This window comes from Ascaphus truei, chromosome 2 (genome assembly GCF_040206685.1).
Source record: "Ascaphus truei isolate aAscTru1 chromosome 2, aAscTru1.hap1, whole genome shotgun sequence".
NCBI classification, from domain to species: domain Eukaryota; kingdom Metazoa; phylum Chordata; class Amphibia; order Anura; family Ascaphidae; genus Ascaphus; species Ascaphus truei.
Genome location: NC_134484.1, coordinates 134,178,601 through 134,190,630, shown reverse-complemented (window position 1 = coordinate 134,190,630; position 12,030 = coordinate 134,178,601). Strand labels below are relative to the sequence as shown.

General features: G+C 41.6%; 1 protein-coding gene across 6 annotated transcripts in view; it reads left to right on the top strand.

The window, feature by feature from the left end:
* GREB1L (GREB1 like retinoic acid receptor coactivator) overlaps window positions 1-12,030 on the top strand; it is a 104,570-nt gene that overhangs the window by 63,818 nt on the left and 28,722 nt on the right. For all 6 annotated transcript variants that reach the window (XM_075585205.1, XM_075585207.1, XM_075585206.1 and 3 more), the window contains exons 4-13: window positions 1,255-1,431; window positions 1,806-1,982; window positions 4,540-4,662; window positions 7,098-7,226; window positions 7,374-7,511; window positions 8,209-8,328; window positions 8,669-8,791; window positions 9,480-9,665; window positions 10,411-10,737; window positions 11,622-11,750. In XM_075585205.1, coding sequence (XP_075441320.1) covers window positions 1,255-1,431; window positions 1,806-1,982; window positions 4,540-4,662; window positions 7,098-7,226; window positions 7,374-7,511; window positions 8,209-8,328; window positions 8,669-8,791; window positions 9,480-9,665; window positions 10,411-10,737; window positions 11,622-11,750 — 1,629 coding nt within the window. The remainder of the gene's footprint in view (window positions 1-1,254; window positions 1,432-1,805; window positions 1,983-4,539; window positions 4,663-7,097; window positions 7,227-7,373; window positions 7,512-8,208; window positions 8,329-8,668; window positions 8,792-9,479; window positions 9,666-10,410; window positions 10,738-11,621; window positions 11,751-12,030) is intronic.

Below are 12,030 nucleotides of genomic sequence, written 5' to 3'. Positions count from 1 at the left end.
GACTGAAGCAGCCATTGTTTGTTGCGCAATCAGGATGTTTACACATTTATAATGGTAGCACCAAACGATTGCCAGGTTAGCTAAGAATGGAGAATGATGCATACAGTAAACAAATAAAGAAGGGGGGAAGAAAATGGGGAATGTAGTATTGCTGCTCTAACTTTCTCCGGCTGTGGCCCCGCTGTCAGCTCTGATCCCCGGTCTGCTGGGGGGGCGGGAGGGGGGTGGCGTGCAGCCATGACGTCACCCAGCCTCATTGGCTGAACCACCGGGGGCGTGGCCACCGCGCCCGTTGCCTGCATTGAGCTCAATTTTCCTGCCTTCAGGAAAAACTGGTGGCACAGTGCGGCGGCCCCCCTTGTAGTGTGCCCGGCTCCATTGAGGGGCGGCTCTCGTCCCTGCAGCGCCCGCCATAGTGGGTGCTGCAGCGGGGACCTGGCCTCAGAGTGTACGTTCTTACCAAGTGACTGCTGTGACAATTGCACTCATCAGCCAAAGAATATCCTGTGTGCGTGCCAAAGGATCAACTGCACACACATGCACTGACCCAAGGTAAATAAGCCGCAGTATCGCAGAGGATACCAGGCAATCCCAGCCATCCAAAATTACTCACACAGGAGGGAGAACTCTCTGCACTGAAGATACTGTTATAACATTTACTTCAGTTAATTATGCATAAAGTACTTTTTGTTTTTCTATTGACTGACTTGTATGCACCGTAATTAATAGACATAAATGGGATAATAGTTGGAATGTGACTGCTTTTTATAAAATATATATATATTTTTTTTAAGTATTTTTCCTTCTCCCCGTGAGCGTTAAATCAGGTTTGCTATATTTCTTCTGTGCCGTCTTTTCGCTACCAGAAGCACAAACCTTCATTTACTTTGAGAAGCTATAATTTCAAGCAGCAATCACACGCTCTCTTCATAATGCAGCGTGGTGTACCAAAGAGAAAGCAGCATGCATGGGATTGGCCAGCCCTAGTGGGCCCAGTTATTCCGACAAGGATGCAGTGTCTGATAAGGAAGGTGTTGGCCTTGGTTTATCTTGTGCTATTTGAGTAATTTTTTAAATCGGATTTAGTTTACTTGGATATTATAGAAAATAATCTTTTATGTTCAAAGTCAATGTTACATTTCAATATGTTCTCAAATTGAACGTAGCTTTGTGTGAGGTTGTGTACATTTGACCTGCTGTATATTAGCATGGTTAAGTTAAAAAAAAAAACAAATTGTATGTGTTTTATATCAGGTTACTGTCAAGCGGGGAAGGACTTGCGCCTGTCATCGTTGAGCGCAGAGCAGATTGACGTTCCCACCGGCTTTATTTTAGTTGGGGCGAAGACTCCGAACCTCCCGGAGCACATTCTAGTCTGCGCGGTCGACAAGCGGTTTCTGCCGGATGATAATGGAAAAAATGCACTTTTAGGTAAGAGCCCTTTTTTAAAATATATAATTTCCGCATCCAATGTACAGGTGGCACGTTATATAATGTAGCCCCCGCTGGTCCTAAAAGGTGTATGAAAGGGTCCAGCAAGAAAAGCGCCACAGGAATGAAAGATATTTTCCCCTTTTGAGGTTGTGCGCTATGCAGCACCTATATTGGGATTTCACCTTTTTGCATTCGGATGACTGAGGTCGTTACTGATGGATTTTTACTATTAACGGTGTTGCTTAATGACGGCCCGCCATTCGATCCCTCTCATTAACTGACAGAATATGTGAGCCAAGTATGATTTGGGTAGAATTGTCCTACTCGTGCACATCTCACCATCTGTCTTCTGCACCGATCTTTCTTCTAAGGGTTCTCTGGAAATTGTGTTGGCTGCGGAGAGAGAGGCTTCAGGTATTTTACCGAGTTCTCCAATCACATTAACCTGAAGCTCACAACTCAACCAAAGAAGCAAAAGCACTTAAAGTATTACCTAGTGAGGAACTCCCAGGGTGTGCTGTGCAAAGGTCCCCTTATCTGCTGGAAAGGTAAGGCTGCTACATGGAAAACCACCTGTTCCCCCCACCCTTCTCAGGGTGGGGAGTGTTCGAGGCGGTAATGGGTAACCTTTCCCATAGGTGAAGACTTCCCCCCCAGACAGACTGCTGTGCAAATTATATTTTAATTGTTCCTGCTTTCCTCGTAGTCTATTTTGCAGCATTTTATACCCATGCAGCAGTGAAGCTTATCTCCGTATTTAAACTTTTTATTCACCCAAGGAAATAGTACTTTCTTGGGGTGCCCTAGATATCATTAAACTCCATTTTAAAACCAAAAGTAAAATCCCTGAACTACGCAGTGTTTACGTTTTCTCCTGATGACTCTTGAATAAACATTTTATTTGCACACTTCTCATCCCCATTGTCACTATGGAAGGGATCTTTAGACAATTTCAGATGGATAGAGATTATATTAATTTACCAGCATATAAAGGGGGGAAAAAAACTACTTTGTAAAAGGCTGAGGCTGCCATTATTTATATATTTACATTAAAAAAAATTGATAATGCTGCCCTTTTTTTTAAAATTTGGTTTATAAATAAAGTATCAGAAGAAATTGTACTGTGTTTTTGCTGATATCCATCTCTCATGCACAACAGCTTTCATTCTCCATTCCTGAACCTCCTATTGCTAATAGGGGTGTACAGTGAACTTTGCAGGGTGCCCGTCCTACTGGTTTCCATGCATTTCACTGAGGCATAAATGTACTGCAGCTGTTTTTACAGCGCACACAGCATGGCACACAGCATGGCACGCGCACGGTTTGTGGGGAGGCTTCATGCATTTTTTTAACGGAGTTGAGCATTAAGAGTGGAATTTCCATTCGAGCGATCAATGTGGAATGAGCAAGAAAAGTTGGCGAACTAAAATTAAAATGTTTTTTTGCTCAACGTGATTTGGCTCAAAGAATTACAATTGTATGAAGAAACAATCTAGTGTTTGTTGCTAGTGTTAAACAATATATTTTAGGAAAATAGGACACAAGCACCGGAGTAATTCTTCAGCTGGATTTACTATAGTAAGATGTGAGCTGTACCTAGGGGTATACACACACGACTTGACATAGGAATTGCAAAACGATATATTCTGCCTCTTACAGGGGCGTAGCATACATTTGTTAACATTGGATAGTGATACATCTATGACGCATGCTAGTGTCCGATAGGAGGATAGAATCTGCATCTTGTTGAAAATGGTAACGTGTGCAAATGTGTTATTGTTGTACTTTGTGACGGTAGGAGGTAACCAGGCTATACAATAAAGGTTAAGCCCATCTGGTTACCCCTGAAACCGTGGGGTCCTTGGTAGCTACATGGCACCATAAGCCTGGGGCCAGGTAACATCACATGCAAAAGTTAGTGTCCTCCAGACTCCTAGTTTTCGAGCCCAGATATCCCAGTCCTATGTCCCGCATAGATATGGGTCTCCCCAAGTTATAACATGTATTAAAATATGTTTTATAATGTTTGGTGCATTTACTATAAATGTCTATTCAGTCAGCCCGGGCATCCATATAGGTGCCGGGAAGTCTGGATAGACATCGTAGCTCAAAGAGGAGCTGGGATGTTGAGGTGTAGGGTCCTAAGTGTCTGGGGCAGGGCGGAGTACTGGGTCCAAAGAACAGAGACCCCCTGCGGGGTGGACCCTCTGGTTTGCCAGACTCAGTGGAGCCTGCCCAGTAGGTGGCAATGGGTTGACTGGGGGAAGCGGCAGCATGGCAAGCCCCCTCCTCTGACGTCAGCCAAAGGACGAGCCCCTATTCCTATTGGCTGGCGGGGAGCTATTCCCACGCTCTGGTCGCTTCTCCTTTCTCCATGCTGAACATAGAACAGCGGAAGGTATGTAAGGAGAAGCCCCAGTCAGAGAACCAGACGATCCTGTGACTTGGGCCGGTGATGCAAAGGCGGCCTTTTCAAAGTTGCTCTGTTACGGATAGCAGAGCAACCGGCTTCATTTTTGGAGCTAAGAAAACCTGCCTTGATGAGGCTAAGTCAGACGCAAGGTCCAAGCTCTCATTTAGAATGTAGCGGTCGCGGCTAAGTATTTTAGCCGAAAAGAGGACCAGGATTCCCAGGTGGATATCCCGGTCAGGGTAAGCCTTCCGAAGCAGGCACCCTGCACCTAATTTAGCCTAGTTATTACCTCCAGAGCCCAAGTAGGTGTGTTTTTCGTGTGTGTACGCGGGTTTACCCGAAAAACTACATTTTATTCCACTATTGTGTGTTGCCTTGTGAATGGTCCCAGTATAAGTGTTAAGTTCTGGTCTCCCGTGACATACTTGATTGGCTATAGTAGGAGGTAGATGAAGGTCATCTGCAGAAGAAAAAAATCGGAATACTTTTGATGCCAAGTCAGGGTGCAAAAATGAAAGTAACGTCCAGGAATAAAATAATGAACCAAGTAACTGCAAAATGGAGATTCTTAGTGACAGCCACACAAATCCTTTCACTAGTATCTGCATACATGTGTTTTTTTTGTTTTTTGTTTTTGCAATCGTTGGCTTGTGCAATTTATTACAGACCATCTGTTCTGATTTGCTTTTCAGAAAGTCGAAGTCGCCAGTCAACTACTGCCGCTCCTCCTGCTAAACCACTTTCATCTGTATCACTGACCTCCACATCAGAGAATGGAGCCAGCAATGGATACAAACCCATTTTCCCACATTCAGGTATAGGACAGCTCGTACTGCGCACTTCATCTGCCGACCAATACGCCTTTATTTTTGTACTTGGAAGTTGACGTAGTGTGTGTATAGATAACATTTGAATTGTAGAACTGTGATGATGTAGCTGTGCAAGAAACCAATTCGCCCCTTGGTAAGCTTTAGCTGAAGACCTAAACCATATAAGGCTGTATTTCCTAAGCAATAAGCCCCATTGACCTAAATGGACCAATAGGTGTTTTATGGGTTATATTCGACTTTGGTCAAAGGATAGGCCACAGTTTTGGTAAATAGAGAAAATTCAGAGAAGCGGAAGGTTTACCAGTTGAGTATCTCAGGGATCTGTACTGGGACCAGTGCTCTTTAATCTTGGCGACCAATGCAAATATGCAGCAAAGTGAATGTGCACAACGAAATCACTTAGGTGATCCGTGAAATGTATCAAATAATGTGATTAATGATTAACACATACAAAGAGATGCAGCTAGTGGTAGGGCATTTCTCAACACCCTTAATAGACCGCCACGGAAAAACCCTTAAGCACAAACTCTCTATATGTGTATCATAAATAATAAAGTGCACATTAATGTGCAGTAAACAGAATAAATCCACTCACTAATAGATGTTAGGAGGAATAGCATCAGGGTGTACTGATCCTAAATGAAGATAGGAATACAGGATCTCCACAGGTATATTCCTAACTTAATTTAGGATCAGTACACCCTGATCCTGTTCCTCATGACATCTATTAGTGAGTGGATTCATTCTGTTTACTGCACATTCACTTGCACTTTTTTTTATTATTTATGATACACATGCAGAGTTTGCGCTTAAGGCTTTGTCTGCTGTCGACATTGCAAATAGTCTGCATTCTTGCGTACGACACATGTACATGTGCCATAAAAATCCAAAGGCAGGATACAGGTTTTAGGGCACTGTTAACTATATAGGAAAGGGACAAGACTCAGTATTTCAGCTGACTACAAAGTAAATCAGCAATGTAATAAATCAGAGCGCATATCCGCAGAAGGACGTGAATTAGATGTCCAAAGAAAAGGCATGGTCCTCATCAACTTTTCAGGAAACACTAAAAGACCTCAATATGTACAGCTTGTAGGACATATGAAAAGGAGGGGGGTATGATTTCAACTGTATAAAGGGTTTTAACATACAGGAGGAAAGTATATTTTAGAGAGAGATGAGTATTGGAATAAGAGGCCATGCGGTGACACTGGAGAGTGGCAGGCTCGGGAAAAGCAAAAAAAACCTGGACCAGCCCTTCCCGCACTGATTGGGCCATGGACTTGTGACACAGCCTCCCAAAAGAGATGCTAAAGGCTAGTAAAATAAGGGCAAATTGCCAAGTGGGAGACTCCACCCAATATGCCTTCAAATTCAATGTAGTGAAAAAATTACATATATAAAACTCTATTTTAAAAAAAAAAAAAAAAAAAAAAATTACGTCTTATTTTAAAATAAAGGTGGAGTGTTTTTATAGTACAATAAAATGAGAACAGGCGCACAGCCCAGGTATGATTAGATTGCCAGCACTAGAAATATGGAGGGGTTGGCAGTGGTGTTTTTCCATATATTGAATATTGTGTTGACTATTAAATGTCCTCAGCCATTCTTGATGGATTGTATATTTAATAATATACCAGTCAAATCATAGGAGCTGGCATTGGGCTGACTAATACATTGAATTGTTTTAGCAACATAGTGGAAATAGTATTGCACAGTGTTGCTGATCAGAAAATGGCCTAGCTGCTGCAACCCAAGTGTCTGAGTGTAGCAATGCAAGTATTAATCTGCTAGCAACACCGTCAACTAAAGCAGTATTTATTAGTAACCCTAGTCTGGATTGGGACTGGTAGGCCGAAAAGAAGGTAGTAATAGAAGAAATCTCTAATAGAGTAATGGAAGCAGTGTCTGAGGAATCCTAAATTTTACTGTACTTATGTGCTAGTGCAATATTTCAATATTTCAATATTTCAATATCCAAATGCTCCTCTTCTTATGCCTTAATGGCTCATCGCAAGCTGAATGCTTGCTGGGGCTGCCACTGAGTTAGTGCTCAAATATAGGGGTAAGAGAATGTGAAGACGCATGGTCGCTGGTACATGCCAACCATCACATTAGACTCCCATGCAGCTCAACAACATTACCTTTGGCCAGACGGTATCACCAATGTATGTTTCTCTGGGATGCGCTTCATCAGGGGTAGTACATTAAGGGAATGCAAAATGGGATGAACCAACATAATGTTATCCTAAATATGAAACTTGGGAATCAAATGGGATCTGACAATTTTTAAGCTCGTGTTAACCTCAGACTAGAGTGTCAACACTAATTCTATGTTTATCTGCAATATTTACTAAATGGTGCTAACCTTCATATTCCTAACCCGTTTGATTCAATGAACTGAATACTTCTTTTGACAGATATATCATCCTACAGCCCTGCCAAAGCACCCTCTGCTCTTAATTTAAGTACAGCTCAGGATCTCTCTCGTAGTAAGGGCGTCGTGAAACCTTTGGCAATGCAACTTGTTGGGAAGACGTTTCCTGCAGGTGAGTTGCGGTTGCTTTTCCAGATCCCGATTTTGAAGAATAGATCTTTCTTGGGTTTGTTCCTTCATAAATTATTGTTTCCCCAATGCAAAACTATTTGATATAAAATACAAGGAACACTATTAATTACCCATATTTGTATTCCAGCTTCTATCTCATTTCAAGCTCCTGAGCTCTCCAATGGGGCTGGGAATGTAGGCCGAGCAACAGTATTAAATCCTGTACCTTCTCAGCCTGCCCCTCACTCAACATCCCCAAGCCCTGGATGCATTGCTGGGGATCATGGTATGCAAATTTGCATTGGTATGTCAGGCATTGGGTGCCATACTCCTAGAGATGTTCTAAAGATGAACTCCATCAGAGAAGTTGAGGCAAGGTGCTACTGGTGCTTGTATCCAAACTCTAACTTTATAGTAAGCCTCTTAAGTGCTAATAGTTTGGATGATCAACATATTTTGGAATTTAATTGAGTACATCTATGTATAAAAAAATAATGAAATGTGGTTGTGTATGTAGTAGTTTTAAGAAATAGATCTATATCGGTTTGTTAAAAGTATTTGACTTGTATCATCTAAAAAAAATAAAATAAATAACTTTTCAGCCCTGATCTGCTGGCAGTGGTAGAAAAGCCACAGACGGCAATAGAAGTTTGCCTGAAATGAATTTTGAAACATTGCAGAAACCAACAATAAAACCCTAATAGTGGTGAACATTGTGGTCCCTGAAGGACATACTTCCACCTTATGTATGTGAAGCGTGGGTCTGCAATGTTCTTGTACAAAGAAAATATCATATAGTTTGATGTTTATACTCTAGTCAAAAACACAGACAATACCCATAAAGGTACTGCCTGCAAATTTGTCTCAATGAGGCTTCATTTCTGTTGACTTAGCAATATTACGTGTTTTCCCTTGGTTGTAGTGTTTTAATTATTCTCTTACTAGGTTTGCGTTTCATGACTGTCTTGTTACTACATCTACAGCAACGGTCACCTGTTCAGGCCCCCCAAAGAAGAGACACCGCGGATGGCCTCCTGGCTCACCTGTGCAAGCACCAGTCTTGGCAGTTCCTGTGCCTGCTATCCGGCCACTCGCGAGAGCAGGTAACCATTGATGAGGAAGGTAGCTGTATTTTTTTAAATGATTGAAGAGTACAGTAATGTGTACAGTGCACAGTAGTCCTCATGTGGGGGAAATAAATCCAACTTTTTGAAAAACTGCATTTCAATTGGATCTATTCCAATTTCCCCCCACATAGCTTTAAATGCTGCGTGATTGTGGCTACGTTAAACATGGCTAGGAAATTGCTAGAGGTGTGTTGGTGTGATTTCCCTCGCGTCTCACCTATTACTCATCCATTTCATGTTGATGCAACTGGTCTTTGTGATTTTATCTTTTGTGATGTTGTAACGTGTTCCCTTGGTTTGTGTCTTGCTATGGCAGCCTCTGTGCCACAGACCATGTCGGGAGGGGTTTTACAGCCTCAACCTATTCCTGCGATGGAGACGGTGATCGTCCCTGAAAATCTGTTGAATAACTCCGGCATCCGGCCTGTAATTTTGATAGGTAAGCGTTTGCTTTTTGAAAATAATTATATAAAAAAAACAAAAAAAAACACATGCAAAGTAGTTCAATATGGACCTGGCGAAATGGAAGTTCATTATAGGGTGTGTCTTTTTTAGGGACCAGCATAAGTGTTTTTGCAGATTAAATTAGTGTGCACAGCACTAACAAGAAATCTGTGACTGTTCTATAAAGCATTATAATTCCATCTGTAAACTCTGTGGTCTGTTTTTTCATCACCTTTCTCCACCATCCAAACGAATGTTTTCCCTCCCGTCTGCACCGTATTGCTCCTTTCTCCATTTCTGCATCACACTACTTTCATTTGTACCCTGATATCCTCACCTGTACCTGCTGCACCTATTATCACACCTGACCCCCATTGCCCTCTATCCCACTTGCCGCCCAGTGTTACTACCTTAACTCTGTTCTCCACGACTCCTCCCATTACCCAGTCACTCTCCCCACCTATACCTTCTTGCCTCATCACGCCCTCCCTGTAAGCAGGCATACACGCATTCACCTATGAGAGATGGTAATTCATTGGCTATTCCTTACAAAGGAGAATCAGTCCCTGGACTCTGAATGTTTCTCATATCTCCTAAGGATTGCTGGTTCTTAGATTGTGACAAGTTATTAGGTCAACAACAATCTGCAGTGATTGAACGATTTCTTGTCTCTTTGGTTACAGGATATGGCACTTTACCTTATTTCTATGGCAATGTTGGAGATATTGTTGTAAGCCCATTGCTAGTGAACTGTTACAAGTTACCGCAGCTGGAAAACAAGGCCCTGGATCAGATGGGAGTGTCTAGTGGCCAGTTACTAAGTGTAGAAAACATGATTCTGCTGACCATACAGTATCTTGTGAGGCTTGGTGAGCACTTGTCAATAGTTAACAAGAACGTACTCTACATATTGTCTTACATATTGTTTTTTTTTTGTTTTTTTCTTTCTGCTTCGAATTTGTTGAACTTGATTGGTTTAGATTAAATTGTATTGTGATACATGTATAAATAATTTGTAACATGTAGTTGCAGCTTTATCTGAACTTTTGTGATCTCAAAGTTCAGATGTGATCTGCAAACACACTTGTGTATATTAAAAATAAATGAATGAACGCCAAAATGTTACCTGGCTGGAGACCTTCACTTGGTTACATCCCAACTGTGCTTTAAATTGTCTGATTATTTACTCGTTCTGTAAGATAGGGTACTAGAGGATAGAGAGAGAGAACCCAGATTAGCACTCAGGTTCACCCTCTGGTGATAAGTGAATGAATTAAAACATAAACTTTATTAATACCAACATATAAAATAATGGGTGTTAAAACAACGTGCTGCAGGTAGGTAGATCCATAGTACTGACAGCCGTATAGGTTCAGGATCACAGATAATTGTGTGTGTTTGGTAATTCCAGATCGCACACACCTGACGAGACAACACAGAAATCCAAGTGTGGACCTGTGTATTGATATATCACTCTTATCGTTCTGTAAGATGTAATAAGTTTTTATACTGTCGCTATGTGGCTGGCCATAAAGTTCTCTCAACTTTCTCTGCAATCAACGAATGCACAGACTATTCTATGTGTGTAAAGTTAGAGTTTGTTTTTGCTTGTAGGTCCTTATCAAATACCAATCCGTGAAGAGTTTGAACAGATCGTATTGAAAGCGATGCAGGAGTTCACTTACAAAGAGCGGTGCTTGCAGATGGCTTCCCAGTGCATGTCTGTGTCACAGAGTCAACTACCATGGCTCGCCCGGCTGTCAGCCAGTGTTTCCCAGGACTTGGTTCATGTGCTCGTTACCCAGAATTCCCTGGCAGAAGGCATTTCAGAGACGCTCAGATCTCTCAGTGAAATAAAGCATCAGCAAAGACTCCCAGACTACGTGGTGGCAATTTGTTCCTCAAAGACGCGCGGCAATGAATTCTGTGTGATCGCATTGGGTAAGTAATGTACAGAGAGCACTCCATTTGTAGCATTGTAACATTCCTTTACTTTGTGTTGTGTGTTTTTCTTCCGGTTGCATGAGCTTTGCCAAGATTACAGTTCCTGTAGTCGATATGTTTGTAATCACATTACTTTCTTGATACAACTCTTTTTTTTTTTTTATTGTGACATTTTAAAGTAACCCTGTTCTGTAAAAATATAGTTCCTTTAATTCACAATGGTCAGATCCTTTCTCTAAATGCAATGCCTAGATTGCTACTCCTTCCTTTCCTTTTGTTAGGTCAGTTACAGCCCTAGCTGGCCCCTGTTGGAAGCTGCCCGTTTTATGTATTGCATTGTTTGTTTTTCTAGCCAAGTTCAATAAATTATAAACTCAGAAACTAGTGATAACAAATAAATCTTGTCGTGGCTTAGCGATTGCTCTGTATTCCAGCTCCAATACGGGTTACGGAAATGGCTCTGTACTTTAAAGAAGGACCTAATTATTTGTAAATTGAAAAAAAAAATAGATGGTGTCCTTGCTCCTTTTTATTCCTTGATTGTCCTTAAAAAAAAAAAAAAAAAAAAAAAAAAAGATGAACTGGTATATTTCCAGCCGCAATTATATTGTGTACACAACTGGATATGTGGTGCTGATGCAATATGATGCATACCAAACAGCATGAACAGTCTGTAGCCAAAGTGTCAGAAGACGACCTTCCTCTGTACTCTGAATAGTCAAATGTCAAGGGCTGGTGTTCTCTTCTGTTTGCTAGTTGAGGCATAGAGTAAACTTCCCAAAGTTAATTGGCACTGGCAAACCAGGTCACATGTCCATGCTTTTAATGAGAATGCAAATGTCTTCCCTTTGTAAGTGATATGAAGTGTCTGGTTATTGCAGGTCAGTACCAGTCCAGGGCTCTGGCAGAGAGCATGCTTACCACAAGTGAGTTCTTGAAGGAGATCAGCTACGAGCTCATCACTGGCAAGGTCAGCTTTCTGGCATCGCACTTCAAAAACACATCCCTGGGTAAGTGGGTATTTAAACATGCTGTCAAAATACCGTTTTACAATCATTGTGGCCTTTACCTGGAACATAATTTGCTGCGTTTGGAGGTAAAATGCACTATTATTTGGAGAGGACACTTGCACTCTAGTTGACTTCTACCCACTTGAATATGAAGGGCAATAATACATACAAAATACTTATTTTGCTGGTGGAGGGAGTGAGGTTTGGTGAAATGAGCACTCATGAGTTTTCATTTGAAGTGCTGCTAAAGTATAGAAGACCTTTCCTTGGCCTTGTTGAT